The sequence below is a fragment of the Bos taurus genome, chromosome 8, assembly GCF_002263795.3.
Source record: "Bos taurus isolate L1 Dominette 01449 registration number 42190680 breed Hereford chromosome 8, ARS-UCD2.0, whole genome shotgun sequence".
NCBI lineage: Eukaryota > Metazoa > Chordata > Mammalia > Artiodactyla > Bovidae > Bos > Bos taurus.
Window position 1 is genome coordinate 95,212,980 of NC_037335.1, and position 24,894 is coordinate 95,237,873.

Sequence of the window (24,894 nt, forward strand, 5' to 3'; positions counted from 1 at the left end):
ACAGGGGAATCACTGAACTAAATATCAGTTCAGTTCAGTTCAGTCGCTCAGTCGTGTCCGAATCTTTGCAACCCCATGAATCGCAGCATGCCAGGCCTCCCTCTCCATCACCAACTCCCAGAGTTCACTCAAACTCATGTCCATCGAGTCCGTGATGCCATCCAGCCATCTCATCCTCTGTTGTCCCCTTCTCCTCTTGCCCCCAATCCCTCCCAGCATCAGAGTCTTTTCCAATGAGTCAACTCTTCGCATGAGGTGGCCAAAGTATTGGAGTTTCAGCGTTAGCATCAGTCCTTCCAATGAACACCCAGGACTGATCTCCTTTAGGATGGACTGGGTGGACCTCCTTCCAGTCCAAGGGACTGTCAAGAGTCTTCTCCAACACCACAATTCAAAAGCATCAATTCTTCAGCACTCAGCTTTCTTCACAGTCCAACTGTCACATCCATACATGACCACTGGAAAAACCATAGCCTTGACTAGACAGACCTTTACTTCCAATTTACCTCTTAGACTTGAGAGAGAGCCTCACTAGTTAAGGAAACGTTGAAGGTTTGTAAGGTCTTTCTATAAATCTTTGAAAATTATTTTAGAAAAATTTACCAAATATGATGAGGTTTAAGAAAAAGATATTCTGGCCTTCTGCTTTTTGTCATACAGGAGAAACTTATAGAGAAAATGCAGAGAAAAACCTGGGCACTAGAGCAGTGTAAACTAGAGATGAATTCTCTGCCTATCTTAAAGATGACCCAGAGGGAAATGTGAATTACAATAGGAATTTCAGCCCTTGGAATTTAGGTTCAAGGGAGAAGGATTCTCAATCCATTTTGCTTTATTGCCATTTGTGACCATCTGTGTATTTGTAACATCATTCATGATCTCCTTTTAATGATAACTGTCTAAGATTATACTCTGTATGACTTTGTTTTCTAGGCTTCGGGAGCAAGTTCTGCTTGAACCTAGCTGATCGTTATGGAACCCATTGACATTCCAAAACAATATATACACATAACTATGTATTTGTGTGTGTGGGTGTGTGTATATATGTATATGTATGTGTGTATATATATGTATACGTATATACACACACACACATAATCAGCCAAAATCAGAGAAAAGGAACAGGGATTTAATACCTTTTTTATGCTTATTTTTGTCAAACATGTACTCCTTTCATACGGGTGGCTTTTACAAGGCAACTGCCATCATTTAATGTTTTCAATTGTAATTGTCTTAATGGAAATGTTAAGATTCATATCTGATTAACATTTTTAATAACTTAGAGGAGATTTTAACTTTAATTATTTAAATTAGGAAAATTATTGTACTGAATCCTCTGTCTAAAGTTTATTCAGGGGTGATTTCCCTGTTGTGTGCATAAAATCAAGACCTTATTTTACTGATGCATAAGTCCTAGTGGGACGAGACTAGGCATATGCTTTCAGGTTAATAAGGACTTCCTCCAATCAGTTTTCCCCAATCAAAGAAGCCATGTCATTTTCCTTTTAGAAACATACAAGTGGACCCAATTTGGGAATTTTCATAATAGCTCATGCATTTGTCAGCCAACATTAAAAAGTAACCAACTCCTCAGGTATTTGTAGTTTACCCTAATGCTTCTATAAAGAGAGTAGGTAAAAAAGAAAAGGGTAGATAATCTTTCTTATGCAAACTTTTTTCTTACATTTTGTCTTTCTTTCTTTTGATGTTAGTAGCATCCTCCACACATTCGTGTGCCTGATTTGAAAGGAAGCTGGGGCACCCAGCAAGTTTAGCCTTTAAGTTTCTGTGTATCGGTTTGCAGAGTAAATAATGCTGGGAGGAATAAAAAAGGGAGAGACACATGGAACACAACGCATTGAAAATTCCGGTGCTTGGGCTTCTGCTTCAGAGGAACCCTAGTGGCTTAGAGCTAAACGGCCATTTTATTCAAATGCTTGCTGTAAAATCTTAAAAACATACTGGCAGGTGCTCCTCTTCTTGGCAATTCATTAAGTATCCAGAATTCTACAATGTTTAACTGAAGAATTGGTTAACGTTTTGATCCTCAAGTGTTGAACGTTCTTTGTGTTTGGGGATGGGTTTTGGGTTTTGGGGGGTTTTTTAATTCCTGAAGCTTACCAGATATGAATGGCTAATATTCCATTGTTCTGCTTATTGTAATGGTGAATGCTTTAAGAAAAAAAAGTGTAATTTGCTAAGAATAATTCATGATCTGTTTATGCGATAACTCCTTTTTGTTACAATTTTTTTAAAAAAAGCTATTTTTGTTAATGTAAAGTAAATATTTCAGAGCAGATTTTTTAAACTTATTGCACTAAATACAGGCTCTGTACAAAATAAAAAAAGAAAAGCCTCAGCATTTTATCATTCCATGGAAGGAGAATCTTTTGAAAGAAAGCATTGCCTCCTACCAGAATTAGAAAATGAATTAGACCGGTATTATGGAAATACATACAATTAATGTCACTAGGGCTTAATAAGCAGCTGTTTGCTAATGTGCTTCCTTTCAAAGGGTTGGACCTTTAAATTGCTGCAAAAGGTAAATTGTACTTTTTTTTTAAGTATCCGTGTTCTTTAGCTAGGCTAAAATTTGCTAAATGCCTTGGTTTCTTTTCAAAGCTCATGTAATATTTCTGATTTTTCAGAATATTTGCAATAAGAGTCTGGAATTAAAAAAAAAAAAAAAGGAAACAAGAGCTCATGTCTTGGCAAGATCACGGAAAAGAAAATTATGAGAGTAGCTAATTTGAAACAATAATTCTCCAGAATTTAACATCTAACATCTGATGTCACTAAATGGTATCATTGTGCTCTTTTATATCATTTGAAATGGAATAAATATAATCATGTAACTAATCATCCAAATAGGTGAGAGAGCAAATCATGTAAGAAAATTTAGCATACCTTCTGTTTCATAGCCACACAGATTATGGACATTAAGAAACATTGGGAACTAAATTTAGGATTGGCAAAAGTCTAGAAGATGGGTATCAAAACAGAAGACATTCCAGACGCTAGTTATTTTAGGAGGTGTCCCTCCAAAGTGACCTGCTGGAAGTCTTGCATTTGGAAATTAGGTTCTGCTCACTTGGACATCCCAGCACCATGGACTCTTGCTGCTCCCTGTTCCGTATGCTCGCAATCTCAGCTATTTGGAAGCCACCAGGAATGCTTTCTAATTATCATTTGCAACTAGAACTGTAATCAGAAAGAAATTTTGTATTTTTGTATAACTGGATTGTGTGCCATTTTATATAACAGGTCCTGTTTTACAAATAAATTTTGTTCTACTAACATTGTGTTTAGAAATTATGATCTATGTGTAACCATGTCATTTGTGTTCCAGATTAATTGCCAGCCTGTTTCCCCTGCAGTCAGTGTGTGTGCCATCCAGGTAGATATATGCAGATGTGCATATATTATTATGCACAGGCATAATATTACACGGGCACACACAGAGAGATATTTGATTTATAGAATATCACTCTCTCGTGAGCTTCATTCCTTGAGGCATTTTAGAAAGACTCACAGAGGCTTTTCAGCAACATTTGAATGTTTTGAGGTTATGTTTGGATAGTCCTGCTGCCGCTTTCATTCATCATGAGTCATTCCTCAGCTGGCTCTGGGCTGCCTCACTGCTATTTGCTCCCTGCCTCCCTCTCTGCCCAAGTGAGAAGAATAGAGGAAGAACAAAAATTATCTGTGAAATGTGGTTACCTGAATACTGTTATAAACCACTGACTCTGTGTTGTGGTTTTTGTCTTTTTCTGTGGTAAAGCTTCAAAAGCATGTTCAGGACACCTATTTCCAGAGTTGTAGTGAGCGTCCTGTCTCGTCAAGGGTAATCACAGTGAGAAGAGAATCATACTTGTTGCTGCCATTGGAAAATTCAGGCTCTGGTGCCTGATTCAGACTTTCTGGGCTCCTGCCTGAAGATTAAGCTCTGCTGTATATGATAGGGAAGGGAAAAGGTTATATTTCAGTATAAATCCGAGAGACCCATCTTCTATGGGAGGCTTACCAGTACATTAGGTAAACATTAGGAATTTAGCTAGAGCACTGAGATTGTATAATCCTTGCAAGGATGAGCACAGCTCAAAGCAGGTTGTTCCTTTAAACCATTTAATGCAGTGTTTAATGTTTAAGGATTAGAGCTTTTATCCTATCCTATTGCATAATTAAGTCCTAAGTTACTGCAGTTTAAGTAGCTTAACTGTATGTTTGTCCCTCAACTTTTTCCATTATGGTTGAGGAGGGGGCACTCACTGAGTCTATTTAAAAGTTATGTGGCAAATAAGTTTTCCCTTTGTACAGATGCTTTCTCTTATTTTTTTCTTTTTTCAGCGAAAGGCATTAAACTGCCAGTTCCCAATACCACTGATCTTGGTCTGCGAAGGGCTCTGTTATCTTCCAGGGCAGTTTCAGGATTTCACCCCACTAGAGGGTAGTGAGGAGATGACTCCTTCTTGTATTGTGGTCCTAAAACGCTTGAAACCAGAGTAAGGCTCCTCCCACCCTCTCCCTTACTACAGGCACCAAATATTCATGAGGCCGTATTAATGCCCCTAAGGCCCAGACCGTTTCCACCAAGCACCACTACTAGCTAATAAAGACCACTGAAAAGCCTTCAGTGTAGAATTCTGGGGTCATTCCCAAACCTAGAGCTGATGGTTATGGTGACCTGCATGTTTTATTTTATTTTTGATCAGTAACCTCACTTGAATTTTTGGAGTTTCCTATAGCCTTAACATAACCTCTGAAATGTTTCCTTCAGAAAGGTCTTTATAAGTTTTCACCTTTCAGTAAGTTTTCTACTGCTTTTTTTCTTCTTTTTTTACTGTTACTTAAAAAAATAAAAATGAAATCCCCAGAGTGTGAAGACTTATCAGTGTACCTGCCACAGTTAATTTCTGTATTCTCTTCATATATTCCATCTAACAAATGAAAAGTGCACTATAATGGCTTCCTAGAGTTGTTAAGATGTGGTCTGTGGATATATATTAGAAAATTGTGAGTTCATAAGCAAATGCATAAAGCAGAGCTTTGTGTATTATATATTCACAATGTAGAATGCCTTTTGCTTTAAATGCATATTCATGTATCTTTCTGTACTAAGGAATACATGATGGCCCATTTGAAAAGTAGTCTTTCTTCATAGAGAGTGGCTGCTTTTAGAATTAGCTCATCTTTTTCATGGCACACAGCCCAAATTGTGAAAAAGCAGAATGCTTGAATGTGCCAAGAAAAAATATAAAGCTGGCAAACTTAGAAAACAAAATAAAAAGCATGTTGTATACACTTAAAAATTTTAAATAGCGTGTTTTCCCCCTTCATGTTTTATAAATTTGAGTCAAATTCTTATTCTCCCAAGTTTTAATTAAGAGGGAAATTTTAATCCAATATTTAAATCTTTGAAGATATCTTTCTTATAAAAAACTTCAATACAAAGTTTTTAAACTTGAGAATTTCTGTGGAAAACCTTTTCTATGGAAATACTGCAGTACCCTCTCTTCCTCCCCATATCCTTTTTATATGTGTAAAAAAAGACAAATTGTGCTTCCATTTCAATATCACAGGAACAGTTATCACTTTTCTAAATTAGATAAGAAGGATTTAAGTTTGGTATTTTCTAAAGGAATTCATTAGTAAATTTGTTAAAAAAAGATATGCAGTTGTTAGGGACCCAAATATTAGGCTATTTTATTCAGTTTTGATACTCAGTTTTACAGCATGAATGATTTCCTGAGAAATAACACTGTAGACCAGGGAATTCAGAATAGTAAAGCATTCAAGTAACTCATAGTCTAGTCAAGATCTAGCTGAACATCAAAGAGTTGTAATTTCCAAATGTTTCAGAAATCTCTCACTTTTATTTGCCAAGACATGAATTTAATATTTGATATTCAAAAGCAAGGGGCTTCCCAGGTGGCACTAGAGGTAAGGAACCCGCCTGCCAATACAGGTAGACATGAGAGACACGAGTTTGATCCCTGCATTGGGAAGATCCCCTGGAGGAGGGCACGGCAACCCACTCCAGTTATTCTTGCCTGCAGAATCCCATGGACAGAGGAGCTTGGTGGGCTATGGTCCATAGGGTCGCAAAGAGTCGCACACGACTGAAGTGACTTGGCATGCACGCACTCAAAAGCAGGTTTGTAATCTTTTGCAGGGACCAAGGGGCCCTTTGAGAAGCTTATGGAAGGAATGAACTATCTTTCTCTCAAAGTCTCATAGCCTACCTATGAATATTGGTACTTACCAATTTCAGACATGGAATCATCCTTTTTTTAATTGAAGTATAGTTGATTTACAATGTTGTGTTAATTTCTGCTATACAATAAAGGGATTCAGATAGAAATATTTTTAAAAATTATTTTCCATTATGGTTTATCATAGGATACTGAATATAGTTCTCTGATACAGTAGGACCTTGTTGTCTGGACTCATTTTTTTTTATAGCTTGAAAACTTTAATTTAGTACCAGCTTTGAAAGTAAAAATCACACCAATGTGAATGAAAAACAGGATGATCAACAGTGAATTTCCAAGATTTCCTTCTTTGAATGTGTGAGGATGTCTGTGTCCTGGGATGAATTTTTGGCAAGGTACCAAATTATTTACAATGGACAAGAAAATCCAAAAGGAAATAAATAGGGAATCTCTATAATTATCCATCTACCAAAACACTAGATTCTTTAACATTATCGCTCAGATGTGACATTTATGTCATAGTGTTAACAGTAGATCTCTGTCTAAAAATAGATCTCAGTCAACATGACTGAGAACATTTGAAGACGATAAATTAGCAACCTCACTGTAGTTCATAGCTGACAACAATTTTTAGTGGCAGATGCTGAGGGGAGAAATTCAGAGGTTGCTTTTCTCCAAGCATTAAATCGGGGGGCAGGGGGAGGTGTTTCCTCCCATTTTGAGTGGTTTTCAGTAACCACTAGAGCCACCTTGGACCACTGCCAATGGGACTGTGCTTCTACTACCCACATTCACTTCACCTTCCTTCTTTAGAATTTCTTCACATTTACCCCCTCGGGCTACCCTGATAGCTCAGTTGGTAAGGAATCTGCCTGCAATGCAGGAGATCCCGATTTGATTCCTGGATCAGGAGGATCCCCTTGAAAAGGGATATAGGCTACCCACTCCAGTATTCTTAGGCTTCCCTTGTGGTTCAGCTGGTAAAGAATCCACCTGCAATGAGGGAGACCTGGGATTGATCCCTGGGTTGGGAAGATCCCCTAGAGAAGGAAAGGCTACCCACTCCAGTATACTAGCCTCGAGAATTCCACGGACTGAATAGTCCATGGGGTCGCAAAGAGTTGGACATGACTGAGCAACTTCCACTTCACCCCCTTACTATTAAGAGTGCTGGAGGGTCCTCTGGGCCCTTGAAAAAGCAGGAAGACATCCTTAAAAGAGTCTGAAGTTATTCTAAGATTTGATTCCCGTGGTCATGACTTACAGTCAGACATCAAATATTACCTGTGTTTTCAAGCTGAAGATAGCAATGGAAATGTCACAACTGACTGGTGAAGAAAATAGAAATCAGGGACTTTGCCAATTGCCCAGTGGTTAAGACTCTGCATTTCCAATGCAAGGGCCCTGGGTCTGATCCCTGGTTGGGGATCTAAGGTCCCACTTGCCTGGGGTGCAGCCAAAAGCTAAAAAAGAAATCAGCTCCCTTTCCCACCCCATACCCCTAGAAGAGTTCTACTGAAACTTCCACAATAGTGAAGAGAGAGACCACAGATGGAAGTTCCCATATTGGGTGGAACGCCTTTTTGTCATACAAGTGTGTGACCTAAAGGGGGAATGTCCTGATATTCACCTAGGAATCTGATCCACCCATCTCATCAACTCAGAAATTGGAGTTAGTTATTTTTTGAGGAAGATGTGTTAAACCATCCTATGTGATTAAGCATTGAGAAGACTTGAGGAAAATGAATGGGCACAGGACTGGAGTGAACTTCCTACCAGCATCCTGCAGGCCATTCTACCTGCCACTAGAAAATGTGAGCACTTCCATCATTTACCATGCTGATCATTAGGCCAGAATTTTTTTCAAAAATTGTTTGAAGTAGTTTAGAGGAATGAAACAATGCTAGGACAGCTTTGGAACTGATGATTGAAGACAGAGACTGCTGAGTACATTTTTCCCATCCTCTGGGTTCTACTAGTTGTTCTCAGAGCTTTCTGGCCCTCTTGTTTTGGCTAATTTTGATTTTCAAAGACATCAGAGGGAGAAAGTTACCTTTCTTCCATTATGTCGCATTAGTACTACTAGACTATGATGTTTGTTGAGGTTTTCTTGATTTCTTCCATCCTATAAAAGAAGCTGGGAGCCCATAATGAAGTTTCAGTTATATTGTCTCAGAATATCCTTGATCACTGAGTGCATGTCTGGTAGATCTTATACCCGATGAAATTAATTCAGTGGGCTGTTGGCTGGTTTGGTTTGTACAACTAACAAAAGAGAGGGGAGAAAAGTGTGGAGGCCACCTAACAATGACAGGGGCTCTGGGAAAACAACCAAAGACAAAAGCATATCTTCTGAAGACCAGAGGTCCAGCAAAGAACTTTGTAGCACAGCCTTCCTGAACTCCTGAGTTAGAACAGTCTCCTAGAATAAAGCAGCAGAGTTTGAAAGATCAGTCAGTGCAGGGGACCTCCTCTGAGCCTCACGTCCACTGTCAGATCCTGTCGAGTGTATGGGGTGATTTGAGCAAAACAGGCCCATCGGTGTGATTCAGTGTCTCACTGCTTTGTGATCCACCATGAGAAGTATGCTGTGGTGCCACATATTTCTCAATCTGATGCCTTTTTTGTCTTCGGTTTTGTTTTGCCATTTGCATTCCTATTTCATAGTGTCACGATGAATTTTTGTATCACGTTTGGTCTTTGTCCACTACAAACTGTAGGATCACAGTTAAGCCTTCCGTGAATTCCCTGGTTTGGCATCTTTTACCTTAGCATTATTTTGAGGGTTTTTCCTCCCTTATTACATTTCCTTATTACAGTGCCACTACACTGTATTCAGGTGGGGAAATAAACACGTAGGTGCTTGAGCATGCCCCAAGGACACGGCCGTAGCCCTGTGGTATTTGTGGCTGTCCTTCTTGACACAGTATAGACTTTACAGAGGGTTGTGCTCTCAGAGGACTTAAAAAATATGTATATTAAGCAATTAACTTTCTGGAGTTATCAAAATTTGCTGGGAAATTAACTTCCAAGAGCTCTGAATTGGATGGAATTCCGTCTGGCTTCAGAGTACAATGAGCCAATATGAAGTGGAGCTTTGAAATGGTTTCCTTGTGCAGAAATATGATCTAGGAACAAAAGTGCTGATCTAATGCTAAGTTTTCTGTGTACTAACTCAGTTGCCAGAATTATAATGAAAACTGTATTTTAGTCTAACAAATGTATAGAATTTTTTATGTAATAAATAAAATTTTATAGGAAATAATGTCATTGTCTGCTGTGTCATAACACTTTCCCATGCCCAGAGTTGTGATGAATAGTGTAGAGGAGGAAAAATAATTGTTCTCCATACCTGTCTGAGTTCTTAGCTGAGACCCTATAATAGAAGACAGGTTAACAAGAGGAAAACACACAGAAGTTTATTAACATGTATGCCTCATGTATACATGTGAGATACCCAGGGGAAAATGAGTAACTCCTCTAAGTGGCTTAGAATTCAAATTAAATATCATCCTAATAGGGAAAGGGGAGAGAGGATGCAGGCCTTTTTGGGGAGAGTAAATGATTTTTAGGAAAGATGAATGGGCCCTTAGAAGAATAGATGAGAGGCATGATAGCTTGTGACAAAGTGTGTCTGGGTGTGGTGTCTACTTCTAGTCTCTTCTGTGATAAGGGTCAATCTTCCCTGACTGATGAAACTCCTGAGAAAGCGATTTATGACATTGGAGTTCTTTTTAGAGAATCTGTCTAGGGAGATAAGGCGAGTTCAGAGGATGCCTTGGCCTGCATTTGCTGTTTTTCAAGTGCCTATAGCTCAAAATAATCAATATAACAAAACAGCATTTTCAAGAAAATGGCATGTCTTGAACTTCTGCAGTCATACTTTGGGGTGGCATATTCTGCTAACTCTGCGATAGAAAGTGAGAGTAGGCAACATCTTGTTTTCAAATTAGGTCAATATGCTGCAAGGGTGCTCTGGAATTCCCCAGCTATTTCTTTCCAGTGTGTCTCAGCCTGTTCTAGGATCCCTGAAGTATGAAGCATAAATGTAAATATACTAAGTAAAACCTAACTTCCAAAGTACGAAGTTCATCCATTGCCTGGCCAGCCTTCCTAGCTGGAGTCTGAGTCACTCTGAGTACGAGGTCTGAGTATGAAGGTTGGAACTGAATTCAATCACCAGGCAGAAGGGAAAAGCCTCTTAGATAACGTTTGCCATGGGAAACACTCGTTGTGCTTGGTACAGTGCCCTGCACATAAATCGAAGCCTGGTGCTAAGTTGGTGAGTTGGTGAAACTGTGGTGTGCCAAAATTTAGGCAATAGCTGTGCCCCCATTAATGTTTGGAAAAAATCAAGCTTGTTTCAAACTAATCATGTTTTAAATGATACTGGAGACTAAGGGTGTTTTTAAGTGGAAGGTTTTTTTACAGTACCGATAAATCCAATGTAATTTTGGATTTTTCTCCAGAGGCTGCTGCACAGACTGCTTTTCATTAGCAAATGTTGAGTAATGCCCAGATCATAGGCCTGGTTGTTGATCTCTACCACCTTGCCAAAAGGAGTTATCATAGAACCTTGGTGAGGAGTCCTCAAATACTCCAGGTGTTTGAGATACTGAAGAATGTTAACCATTCTGGACTGTTTATTCTCTTTTGAGGGGCAGTAGTCTTGAAGCAGATTTGCACAATTCCTAGTTATATAAACTAGCTAGTGATTAAAGAGCCTGTGAAAAACCTCACATCTCCTGAAAGATACCCAGAACTCTTTTCTCTCTATTTGGCTATGAGAAGTTTACTCTTTATTCAATCTCAACTTTTAGAAAATAAATAAAAATCTAGAGAGTTTCTTTTAGGAGGCATACTGCTTGTGCACTCTAGAGGAATATATAAGCTGTGATTGAAATTTCAGCTTCAAATAGTGCTCAAAGCTCCTGGAGGTGTTGAAAAGTTCAGAAAGAACCCAGAATCCTATGAGGCCCTTTGAAAGTGAAAGTGTTAGTCGCTCAGTTGTGTCCGACTCCTGCGACCCCATGGACTGTAGCGGCCAGGCTTCTCTGTCCATGGAATTCTTCAGGCAAGAATACTGGAGTGGGTAGTTATACCCTTCTCCAGGAGATCTGCCCGACCCAGGATTACAACCCAGGTCTCCCACACTGTAGGCAGATGTTTTACCATCTAAGCCACCAGGGAAGCCCCATGAGGCCCTTTGACCTCCTATTTTTGTCCAGGTGCTGTGAAACTAACCCATGAGTCCAGGCCTCTTCACATTATTATTTTTAGTTGTTGCAAGTAGCAGTGAAGGTGAGGAATAGTTTGTGCCTTTAATTTGATTTTATGCCTTCTTTACTGTCCAAATCCTGAGAAAAATAATTTTAGAAGATGTACCTAGGTTACATTTAGGCTTCCAGAAAATGCAAAGCTAAGCTCTTATGCCATTTCCTGGGCTTATCAGCAATTTCAATAGGCATCTTAAAGCTCTCTAGGTAGTTATAAGCTCCCTGGCCAGGTATGTCAGACCAGAGAGGTGACAGTAAGGAATTGTCTTCAAGGCAAAGCAAAAGGGCTTTCACTCAACCAAACTCATACTGTAACCTCACATTTGGAGACAGGATATTAGGGGTTTGTGTTTGATTTGTTCTATCTGCCAGAAGGGATTCTTCCAGCTGACAACAAAAAACAATTTTAAGATGAAAATTTAGAAAAAAACTTTTTTTAAAAAACAGGCATGTGAAAATTGAGAAAAGGAGATTATCTGTAAGAAACCCTAAACTGCCATAAGATTAACTCCGAGTTTTCTGTAAGTCTTGTGAAGAGGACAACAAGAAAGGTACATAGTTTTAAATCTCTAATAAAAGGAAACATTAAATAGAACTTCAACAAGGAGGGACCAGGTAGGTACTAAAAATGTTCTGATCTTTAATAACTTGAAGTGATGTCTACAATATAGTCAATATAAAAGGGCATAAAGCAATATTTATAGCATGATCTCATTTATGTAAAATCAATATGTTTATACATCTTTAAATGACTGAGGATATAATAGATGCTCTCTTAACCAATTCTATAGGCATTGCTTGTTGATTGGTTAATTGAAAAATCTGGTTAAGGAGGAAAGTCATTATAAAAGAAATGTTTTTTAAAACTACAACAAGTAAATAATCATTGGCCAAGCTTTGACCTAAGTATTCGTTCTATATATGACACCTTAAGTCTTCTGAAGTTGTCTATTGTCTTTTTCTTTTGGCAGCATTAAACATACCAATAATGTAAACCACCAAAAAAATGTAATAATGTGAAATATTGGTTTCTTTAAAATGGATCAAGAATTTAGAGATGCTGAATGATGCAGCAAGCTGAGTATAGACTGCTAGGTTTTATTTCTTGCCAATGTTTATAATTCTCATGCACACTTAACTCAAGAGGGGTATTTTAGTATCTTTATAGAGTCTTTCCAATAGGGCTTCCCTGGTGGCTCAGATGGTAAAGAATCTGCACACAGTATGGGAGACTAGGTTTGATCCTTGGGTCAGGAAGATCCCCTGGAGAAGGGGATGATAACCCACTCCAGTACCCTTGCCTGGAGAATACCATGGACACAGGAGCCTGGTGGGAGACAAAAATGACTGAGTGACTTTCACTTGCATAGAGTCTTCCCAAAGCATTCGCCTTCGCTTTCATAGAAATTTCTCTCTTCATACTCATTGTTTTTTTATCATATATGTAGTATTTTAATAATCACACCATTTCAATAACCACAGAACATGGCATAATGTGTTGAAATAAACATACCTGACTCTTGCTAAGCACGGTCCGCTGATGCTGAGAACAGCACATAGGCTGCTCTCCTGGACCATTCAGTCTGCTATGGACATCAGCCAGCACATTCTACAGAGGACTGGAGGGTGTTAGTTAATCTGGAAATATGGTTAAGTGAGAGTCAGCTACCATTCTTTTTACATCAAAATGAGAACAATGGTTATCTCTGGGATGTGACATTAGGGTAATTTAATTTTTTCTTTGCTTATGTGTATTTAAATATTTAAAAACCATTATATCTACTACTGTAGGCAAGAATCCTTTAGAAGAAATGGAGTAGCCATCATAGTCAACAAAAGAGTCCAGAATACAGTACTTGGGTGCAGTCTCAAAAATGACAGAATGATCTACGTTCATTTCCAAGGCATACCATTCCATATCATGGTAATCCAAGTCTATGCCCCAACCACTAATGCCGAAGAGGCTGAAGTTGAAGGGTTCTATGACCTACAAGACCTTCTATAACTAACGCCAAAAAAGGATGTCCTTTTCATCATAGGGGACTGGAACGCAAAAATAGGAAGTCAAGAGATACCTGGAGTAACAAGCTAGTTTGGCCTTGGAGTACAAAATGAAGCAGGGCAAAGGCTAACAGAGTTTCTCCAAGAGAATGCACTGGTCACAGCAAACACCTTCTTTCAACAACACACGAGATGACTCTACACATGGACATCACCAGTTGGTCAATACCAAAATCAGATGGATTATATTCTTTGTAGATGAAGATGGAGAAGCTCTATACAGTGAGCAAAAACAAGACCAAGAGCTGACTATGGCTCAGATCATGAACTCCTTATTGCAAAATTCAGACTTAAATTTAAGAAAGTAGGGGAAACCACAGACCATTCAGGTATGACCTAAATCAAATCCCTTATGATTATACAGTGGAAGTGACAAATAGATTCAAGGATTAGATCTGATAGAGTGCCTGAAGAACTATAGACGGAGGTTCATGACATTGTACAGGAGGCAATGTTCAAGACCATGCCCAAGAGAAAGAAATGCATCACAGCAAAATGGTTGTCTGAGGAGGCCTTACAAATAGCTGAGAAAAGAAGAGAAGCTAAAGGCAAAGGAGAAAAGGAAAGATATACCCATCTGAATGCAGAGTTCCAAAGAATAGCAAGGGGAGATAAGAAGGCCTTCCTCAGTGATCAATGCAAAGAAAGAGGAAAGCAATAGGATGGGGAAGACTAAAGGTCTCTTAAAGAAAATTGGAGATGCCAAGGGAACGTTTCATGCAAAGATGGGCTCAATAAAGGACAGGAATGGTATGGACCTAACAGAAGCAGAAGATACTAAGAAGAGGTAGCAAGAATACACAGAACTATACAAAAAAGATCTTAATGACCCAGATAACCACGATGGTGTGATCACTCACCTAGAGCCAGACATCCTGAAATACAAAGTCAAGTGGGCCTTAGGAAGCATCACTAAGAACAAAGCTAGAAGAGGTGATGGAATTCCAGTTAAGCTATTTCAAATCCTAAAAGATGATGCTGTGAAAGTGCCTCATTCAGTATGCCAGCAAATTTGGAAAACTCAGCAATGGCCACAGGACTGGAAAAGGTCAGTTTTCATTCCAATCCTAAAGAAAGGCAATGCCAAAGAATGTTCAAAGTACTGCACAATTGTATTCATCTCTTACGTTAGCAAAAGTGAAGTCACTCAGTCGTGTCCGACTCTTTGCGACCCCGTGGACTGTAGCCCACCAGGCTCCCCTGTCCATGGGATTCTCCAGGCAAGAATACTGGAGTGGGTTGCCATTTCCTTCTCCAGGGGGATCTTCCCAACCCAGGGATTGAACCCAGGTCTCCTGCATTGCAGGCAGACACTTTAACCTCTGAGCCACCAGGGAAGCCCTTTATGTTAGCAAAGTAATGCTCAAAGTTCTCCAAGCCAGGCTTCAACAGTATGTGAACTGAGAACTCCAGTTGTTCAACTGAATTTAGAAAAAGCAGAGGAACCAGAGATCAAATTGCCGCCATCCGCTGAATCATCAAAAAAGCAAGAGAGTTCCAAAAAAACATCTACTTCTGCTTTATTGATTGTGCCAAAGCCTTTGACTGTGTGGATCACAACAAACTGTGGAAAATTCTTCAAGTGATGGAAATCTCAGACCACCTGACCTGCCTCCTGAGAAATCTGTATGCAGGTCAAGAAGCAACAGTTAGAACCAGACATGGAACAATGGACTGGTTCCAAATTGGGAAACGAGTATGTCAAAGCTATATATTGTCACCCTGGTTATTTAACTTATATGCAGAGTACATCCTGCAAAATACTGGGCTGGATGAAGCACAAGCTGAAATCAAGATTGCTGGGAGAAATATCAATAACCTCAGATATGCAGATGACACCACCCTTATGGCAGAAAGTGAAAGAAAAGAGTGAAAAAGCTGGCTTAAAACTCAATATTCAAAAAAATGAAGGTCATGACATCTGGTCCCATCACTTCATGGGAAATAGATGGGGAAACAATGGAAACAGCGACAGACTTTATTTTGGGGGGCTCCAAAATCACTGCAAATGGTGACTGCAGCCATGAAATTAAAAGATGCTTGCTTCTTGGAAGAAAAGCTATGACCAACCTAGACAGTGTATTAAAAAGCAGAGACATGACTTTGCCAACAAAGGTCCATATAGTCAAAGCTATGGTTTTTCCAGTAGTCATGTATGGATGTGAGAGTTGGACCATAAAGAAAGCTGAACACCAAAGAATTGATGGGTTTAAACTGTGGTATTGGAGAAGACTGTTGATAGTCCCTTGGACTGCAAGGAGATTCAACAAGTCAATCCTAAAGGAAATCAGTCCTGAATATTCATTGTAAGGACTGATGCTGAAGTTAAAACTCCAATACTTTGGCCACCTGATGCAAAGAACTGTCTCATTGGAAAAGACCAATTCATGGAAGGACTGATGCTGGGAAAGATTGAAGGTAGGAGGAAAAGGGGATATGACAGAGGATGAGATGGTTGGATGGCATCACCAAGTCAATGGACATGAGTTTGAGAAAGCTGTAGGAGTTGGTGATGGACAGGGAAGCCTGGCATGCTGCAGTCCATTGGGTTGCAAAGAATCAGACACGACTGAGCAACTGAACTGAAGTATATTTTTAATAAACTCTATAGTTTTTAGTGAAAATATAATTAACATAAAAAGCAAATATCCAGGTAAGTATAATAAAATGACTACAAACTCATGTGATAATAGGCCAATAGAGTAGAAAAGATGGTCCCTCCAATTTTATTATTTATTGGAATTTAAGAGCTAAAGCTATGACTCAAATGAATAAGAAAAAAAATCATTTAATAAATTGTGTTTAGCACAGTTGGCTTTCACTTTGAAAACAAATCTAAGTCAAATCCAAATGGATTAAGGAATGTTTAATTAGAGAAAGGAAAAGTGAGAGGAAGGAGTGGGAAGGACTTAATAAATGTAGAAGAATTAGGAGGGGACAAAAGAAGAGGAGTAGAGTTGCTGAGGCCCACATCTCAGTCCGTGGAAAATATGATGAGTGAGGCCTGTTTCAGATGCATTTACTCAGCGTATCTCCAGCAGTGTGCTGCGCACGTTCACTTCATTTCAGCAGACATTTCTGGGACCTTCTCTGGGCAGTAGGATTTGTATTTTGGGAATTCAGTGGAAAATACCAACTCCCTGATCTGAAGTAGCTCATAACCCCATGAAGAAGACAGATGGCAATGAGGGTGCTTCTGGAAGACAGAGAGAGGTGTTGTTGGGTTGTTAGGAGAAACTGAGCTGAGTCCTGAAGAAGGAAGGAGAATGAGCCAGATGATGAAAGAGCTGGAAGGAGGAATGGAGAAGATTCTCCCCAGAGGAATAGCGCAGGCCATAGTATAGCAACCAAAGGAAATCTCAGTCGTTTAGAAAACCCAGAGTCAAGAAGTGACCCTGGAGGGGATATGGGAGTTGTGCACCTTCGTTCAGACATCAGTTGAGTGTTGTCAAGAGCTGGCGGGGAGACTTGGGAGAGAGGGGAAAGGAGGAAGAGGAAGATTCCAGTGGGAAATCTATAGACCCGTGACTAATTAAACCTGGGTAGGGGGGGGATGTAGAGGGTACTGTGGGGTCCACTCAGCATGGGGTATGCGACCTCTTCATTTCAAGATAGGGACTTGCTCCGAATGGTCAAGTCCATCAGGCTCTGAGTCTGTAGCTCACTGATATTGGAATTCAACGTTTCCCTCTTCTCAGCACCGTCTGCAAAATCTCTGTAATGATATGAAGGAGCCATTTGGAAAGGAGTTTGAAGGACTAAAAATATTTCTATTTGCCAACAGATTTTTTTTCTATTCCCTGATGAAGAAAATCTACCTAATTTCTTTTTTTTTTTTAAGAGACCCCAACCTAACAATGGCTTTTACAGCTAAGGTAACTACAGACAAACTTTTTCTCAGTGGCTCTAACTCTGTTCTTCTTCGTTGTCACCTTAACCATCTGTGTGCTTCTCTGCTAACAATACATATAGTGTATTTTTAGTGTGTGTGTGTGTGTATATATATTTATGTATTTATGTTCCACTTTTTCCCAAAAAGGCTTATGCAAAATAAGATTATTAAAATAAAAATAGAAAAACAAAGACATAAACAGGAAGAAACAAATATGCTAGACTCTAGGACCAATATGTTTACAGGACATTTAAGCATTAAGTACTTGGAGCTTCCTAGCAACCTTAAAAGAAAGGACAACAGCAAGATTTATAAAATTGTATCCTCTTATGGAAAAAGGTAATATACCTTCTTCAAGTTCTTGTGAAAACAAAAATAATCTGCATATGGCTCTCAGGTTGGGCACCTGAGCTGGTAAAGTCCAAGCATGTAACTACCTGATGCTTTAACTGAATTTGTTACCTCATTTTTATCCAGATCAGCCTCGATTAAGACTTATAAGACACGTTCATAAGTATAAATGAAACAGAAAGGAAGTATTTGTTTATTCCAAAGACAATTACAGAGTCCTGTATTCACTGAGGATACAGAAATAAGAGACCTAGTCTTTGCCTTCCAAAACGTCATGGACTGTTTAGGAAGGCAAAGGGTTAAACATGATTGTAATATAATGTACCACTGCTCTCAGGGAGTTAACACAGGAGTAGCACAGAGACTGCCTGAAGGTGGGAGAGGCAGGAGATGGGGATGTGAGAGGGTAGAGAAGCCTTTTGAGAAAGGGAGGTAAGTGTCCCAAGCAGAGGGAACAACATATGTGAAGAAATGATGTCTGTGACTGTACTGAAGAGTAGGCGTGGGGACATGAAAAGGGAGAAGCCAACAGGTGTCGGATCTTGAGAGTCTTTGGGCCATACTAAGGGACTTGATTCATGCTGAAGAAAATAGGGACTCAGTGCAGGATTTTTAGCAAGGGAATACTTGAATTTTAGAAGGAAAGAATCATTGTGACAGCAGTGGGAGAAACTTGCTCAGCCTGTTAAAGGGTGTTCACAAAAAGCCCACAGCTAACATTATACTCAGTGGTGAAAATCCAAAAGCTTTCCACCTGAGATCAATAACAAGACAAGTATGCCTCTCTAGCCATTTCTATTCAGTATTTGTACTGAAGGTCCTAGCCAGGATAATTAGGTAAGAAAAAGAAATGAAAGGCACTCATATTAGAAAAAAGTAAACTTTCTTCTTAGATGACATTATCTTATAGATAGAAGATCATAAACAAATCCTACAGATACACCAATTAGACTTAATAAACAATTTAAGCATTGTTATGGGATATAAGCTCCACACATAAAAACCAGTTTTATTTCCATGCACTAGCAATGAACAATCCAAAAAGGAAATGAAGAAAACAATTCCATTCACAAGGGCATCAAAAAGAATACAATACTGAGATTGTATTTAACCAAGGAGGTACAAGATGTTCACATTGAAAGCTACAAAATACCATAGAAACAAATGAACAAAGATAAAAGTAAATGAGAAGACACACATTCATGGATTGGAAGAATGAATATTGTTAGGATGGAAATAGTACCCAAAGCCAAATCCATGTAATCCCTATCAAAATCCTAAAGGTTTTGTAGAAATGGAAATGGTGATTCAAAAATTCATATGGAATTACAAGGAAGCCCATATAGCCAAAACAATTGTGAAAAAGAATAATAAAATTGGAGAACTACCATTTCCTGATTTCAAAACTTACTACAAAATTAGTAACAAAATGACTTTATTTTCTTGGGCTCCAAAATCACTGAAGATGGTGACTGTGGCCATGAAATTAAAAGATGCTTGCTCCTTGGAAGAAAAGCTATGACCAACCTAGACAGTATATTAAAAAGCAGAGGCATTACTTTGCCCACAAAGGTCCATATAGTCAAAGCTATGGTTTTTCCAGTGGTCATGTATGGATGTGAAAGTTGGACCATAAAGAAAGCTGAGTGCCAAAGAATTGATGCTTTTGAACTGTGATGTTGGAGAAGACTCTTGAGAGTCCTTGGACTACAAGGAGATCAAACCAGTCAATCCTAAAGGAAATCAATCAGTCCTGAATATTCACTGGAAGGACTGATGCTAAAGCTGACTTTGGCTACCTGATGCAAAGAACTGACTTATTGGCAAAGACTCTGATGCTGGGAGGGATTGAAGGCAGGAGGAGGAGGAGAAGGTGACAAGACGAGATTGTTGGATGGCATCACCAACTCAATGGAGATGAGTTTGAACAAGCTCTGGGTGTTGGTGATGGACAGGGAGGCCTGGTGTGCTGCAGTCCATGGGGTCACAAAGAGTCGGACATGACTGAGTGACTGAAGTGAACTGAACTGAACTACAAAGTTATAGCAATCAAAACAATGGGGATACTGACACACACATAGATATAAAAATCAATAAAATAGAATTAAAAGTACATAAATCAAAGTGTGGTCTGTTGTCAATTGATTTTTCAGCAAGATTGCCAAACTACTCAATGTGGAAAGAATAATCTTTCCAATAAATAATGTGTGTACAACTCCATTGGACCCCTATCTCACATCATATACAAAAGTTCACTAAAGAATGACCAAAGACCTAAATATAAGAGCTAAAACTACAAACCTGTTAGACAAAAACAGGTGAATTTTCACGACCTTGGATTTGGCGATAGTTTCTCAGATACAACAAAGCACAAGCAACAGAAGAATAAGTAAACTGGACCTCATGAAAATTAAAAATGTTTTGCTTCAAAGGACACTTGTTTAAAGTACGAGAAGACAGCCCACAGTATGGGGGAAAATATTTGTGAATCATGTATCTGATAAGGGTTTAATACCAAGAATAAAGAACTCCAACACTCAAAGACGAAACACCCAAAGCCCTTGAACTCTCCTATATAGAGCACCATATGGCCACGATGTATTTGCTGGACTGCCAGACTTGCTCTCCCCTCTTTTAGTTCATATCTCCCATTTTTCTTCAGCATAAGCCTGATTCTGGGAACTGATCCTGTTTATCCAAATTACAAAGGACACGTCTTAAGAGCTAAGCAGACCTGAGAAGAGAAATGGGTGGAATAGTCTTTAATTGAAGGACCAAGCCTTGCTAAGTAATTTCAATCCAAGAAAAGATTCCAGTAGAGAAGACCAACTCTAGATGTGAGTAAACAAAAAGCTCCCCAAATGACTGTTGCCAAAATAAGACAGAAGTTTCCATCTCTTACATGTTGCCGAAAGGTAATGCATTACAGTGATTAATTAGGAACATGAACTCCAATTCAAGCACACTTGTATCCCTTATGAACTATATGACTTTGGGCGTCAGATCTCTAGGCCTGTTTTCCCACCTATGTAATAGAGTTATAATAGTGCCCAACCAAAGAACGTTTTTGTGATGATTAACTACATTTATTAAATGTAAAGTACATAGAGCAGCACCTATGCGTATTAGCCACTCAGTCACGTCTGACTCTTTGCATCCCCCTGGGCTATAGCCCTCCAGGCTCCTCTGTCCATGGAGTTCTCCCAATAAGAATACTGGAGTAGGTTGCTATGCCTTCTTCCAGGGGATCTTACCAACCCAGGGATTAAACCCAGGTTTCCTGCACTGCAGGCAGATTCTTTACTATCTGAGCCACCAGGGAAGCCCAGGGCAGTGCCTGGCACATAAGTAAATTCTCAGTGAATATTATCTCTTATTATTGTTGGATATTTTTTGCCTTAGTCTTGAAAAGTTTTGGAGAAGGAAGCAGCAACCCACTCCAGTATTCATGCCTGGAAAATCCCATGGACCGAGGAGCCTAGTGGGCTACAATCCATGGGGTCGCAAAGAGTCAGACATATCTGAGCGACATCTGTGTGTCTGTGTGAGTGAACAGTTTAATGTTTTTACCACTGATGTAGATGAAGAATTGAAGTGGCCAACACTATAGGTTGTCTCCCAATAACTTTTTACTTAATCTTTGATGAAAACAGTCATCTGGTTTTTAAATGGATATATATAGCCATCCTGAACAAAGCCTACACTTCCTAGCTCCCCCTTGCAGCTAAATTGTGAGCATGTGACTCAGTTCTGACCAGTAGCATGTAAGTGAAAATAACATGTAACTACCAGGAAATTGTCTTTAAAAGGAAGGGCCAATGCCCCTTCCTCAATTTCCTTTTCTCCACCAGCTGGAATACAGATGTGATGGTTAGAGGCTCAGCAGCCATTCTGAACAACAAGGTGACCTTGAGATTAGAAGACATGCATGATGGAACAACAAGATAGAAGGTACCTGCATCTCTGACACTTTGGTGCATCAACTCCACTGACAACTCCAGACTTCTTGAATTAACTTCTGTCTTATGTTAGCAGCTATTATTTGGGTTGTTGTTGTTGTTGTTGTTGTTGTTTTCATTACAAATGAGCACAATCCTAATGCCAAAGATATATCATATTTTAAGGTGACTTAGAGCTAAAAATGCTAGCTTTGTCGTCCATGGGATAATAATCAGAGCTCAGGAGCAATGGACTAACTGACAGCATGAAGGATGGAGGTTAGCAGTGATAATGTAAAGTGCTTCCTTGGGTCCATAAAAGTAGCCTTGCAATAGCCAAATGAGGTTGATATGGCCTGGAGGCGGGGAATATCTTCTGAATGGATGCCTTACAAAGGAGATGGTGGAGTGCCTGTCACAGGGTAGGTGCTCAGTGATGTGTGCCCGCCTTGGTACCATCCCTTCCCACAAGCGTCTGAGTTCAAGGCACACTCTGTATGAATTGACAGCAGGCTATTACAGTTCAGGGGATTTTAGTCTCTGTTAATAATAGCATGGTAAACAGCAGGAGGAAGATGACTCTGCATCACTTTTTATAGGTCAGGCCACACCTGGAATATAAACAAATGGGAGTGTTTTCAGAGACAGGCCTGGAAAAGACATCACTTGGGAAGGGGAAAAGGAAAAGAAATGATCACTGTGTACAAACATCTAAAGGGATGTTACAGAAAAAGAGAAAGGAGTTTCTATAATCTCATCCTAAGCCCCTAAAAGGTGGCTCAGTGGTAGAGAATCCACCTCCCAGTGCAGGAGACATGGGTTTGGTCCCTAGGTCAGGAAGATCCCCTGGAGGAGGAAATGGCAACCCACTTCAGGATTCCTGCCTGGAAAATCCCATGGACAGAGGAGCCTGATGAGCTACAGTCCGTGGGCTCACAAAGAGTCAGGCAAGACGTAGCTACTGAGCATTAGCAGGAAGCCCCTAAAGAGTCCTGATGGTTGGAAAGACAGATTTCATCAGTCAGTTAGCATACATTACCTGTTATTATGGGCTTCCCTGGTAGCTCAGGTGGTAAAGCGTCTGCCTACAATGCGGGAGATCCGGGTTCGATCCCTGGGTCGGGAAGATCCCCTGGAGAAGGAAATGGCAACCCACTCCAGTACTCTTGTCTGGAAAATCCCACGGACTGAGGAGCCTGGTAGGCTACAGTCCATGTGGTCGCAAAGAGTCGGACATGACTGAGCGACTTCACTTTACCTGTTATTGCTCTCAGGCTGTGGCAGTGACTTCTAATTGTCCTATGCAATAACTGTCCTAGCCCTCTTCCCTGTAGATATAACCTTGCTAAAATACCTATGCTCCTGTACTTCTTTGAAGTTTGAAGTGGTTATGTGACAGGGTGGTGGCCAATGAGATGTAAGCTGAAGTCTAAGTGGGAGTTCCAAGAAGGTTTTGCCTTCTCATACAGGTGTCATGCCCCCTCCCCTCCTCCTGCTTCTCCCCTTCCCGGCCTGTCTGGACTGCAGACATAATGCTGGAGGAGCAGCGATCATCTTACAAGCAAGAACAAGAGCCACATGAGAAAGATGGTAGAACAGAAAGATGAGGAGCCTGGTTCCTGGAGGACATCCTTGGAGAGTTTCTCTCACTTGGGCTGTCTTCTGGGCTTCTTGTTAGGTAAGAAGAATTAAGCCCTGCCTCATTTAAGGCACGGAAACAGGTTTCTTATCAGTGCAGCCGAGATGCTGTCCTAATCCAGGCTTCCTGCTGGGTTCTCAGAGGAAAAAGGCTTTCTTGAAGAACCACTGGCATTTCCTGCTTTTCAGACAGGATGTGAGATAGAACGTCCTAAAAAACACACTCAAGATGGACTGAACTCCTGGGAGGCAGTGAACCCCTTGACCCAAGAGGAATGCATGCAGAGGCTGTGGGCACTTCTGCAGCTGCGATGTAATAAAGCAGTATTGAGTGTAGAGTGAAAGGTCAGATGTAATGACCTTTAAAGTCCTTTCTAGAACAAAAGCGTTTCTAATGATCAGAAAGTTAAAAATAGGTGTACTCTGGCATAGTTAAGTTTTCGCTGCTGAACAGATGGTGTTTTTCAGCTATAGTCTGAAAAACTATAGTGGGATATGCAATTTTCATTATAGTTTCTAAGAAAATACTCTTCTTCAATTCCCCTAGGGGACCATATCATGGCTATTTAAAATTTCTAATGGAATTTTAGTTTGTTTTATTTGTAGTAATGTACTTTATCCCACTATACACTACCAGGATTTTTGTCTGTCTTGGACTTACAAAGTTAACATGGCAATGGAACATACTCAGCATCATTTGATTTTCAGATAGTAATGGATTTATTATTTTTGTCTGTGAAAGAAGGGATCTTGGTGATAAGATTCCTTCCTCACTGTATCATTGGAACGTTTGTATCCTATAAAATAACCATTAGGGATTAATTTTGGAGAAGGCAATGGCACCCCACTCCAGTACTTTTGCCTGGAAAATCCCATGGACGGAGGAGCCTGGTAGGCTGCAGTCCATGGGGTCGCTAGAGTCGGACACGACTGAGTGACTTCACTTTCACTTTTCACTTGCATGCATTGGAGAAGGAAATGGCAACCCACTCCAGTGTTCTTGCCTGGAGAATCCCAGGGACGGGGGAGCCTGGTGGGCTGCCGTCTATGGGGTCGCACAGAGTCGGACACGACTGAAGCGACTTAGCAGCAGCAGCAGCAGGGATCAATTTCTTGGCAGAATTTCTGTAAACATGGCAGTGTTCTTTCTGCAAAAGGGGGACTTTTTCCCTCTCGTAGTGGAGGGAGTTCTTTGATGGGGTGAACATAAGAAAGGATAGGTTGAATCTTTACTGGATTCTATGATTGATCCCTTGATGGGGATCTCAAGCCTGAGAGAGGAAGATGAGCTGCGTGATTGCAAAGGTGCTCGGTGGTGACTGGCAGGCTGCAAGGATTTAGTAGGTGTTTGATAAGGGAATGAACAAATGAGTCCTCTTCCAGCCTGTCTCTGAGTACAGGCTGTGAGATGATATTATAGCCTATGGGGGTGCAAATCAGTGTTTCTCAAAACGGCTTCACATTGTGAGGTTGGAGAGAGAATAGATGGTGCTTCCAATGGAAATTAGGGCCCCCCCTCTCCAGAT

The 24,894-nt window shown here is 40.0% G+C and overlaps 1 protein-coding gene across 3 annotated transcripts in view; it reads left to right on the forward strand.

Moving 5' to 3' along the window:
• SLC44A1 (solute carrier family 44 member 1) overlaps window positions 1-24,894 on the forward strand; it is a 232,341-nt gene that overhangs the window by 178,392 nt on the left and 29,055 nt on the right. The window contains exon 16 of one of the 3 annotated variants that reach the window (XM_024996303.2): window positions 934-3,297. The exons of 1 other annotated variant lie outside the window; for it this stretch is intronic. In XM_024996303.2, coding sequence (XP_024852071.1) covers window positions 934-957 — 24 coding nt within the window. In that variant the 3' untranslated portion in view covers window positions 958-3,297. One more of the 3 variants, XM_059889516.1, reaches the window with a different exon arrangement.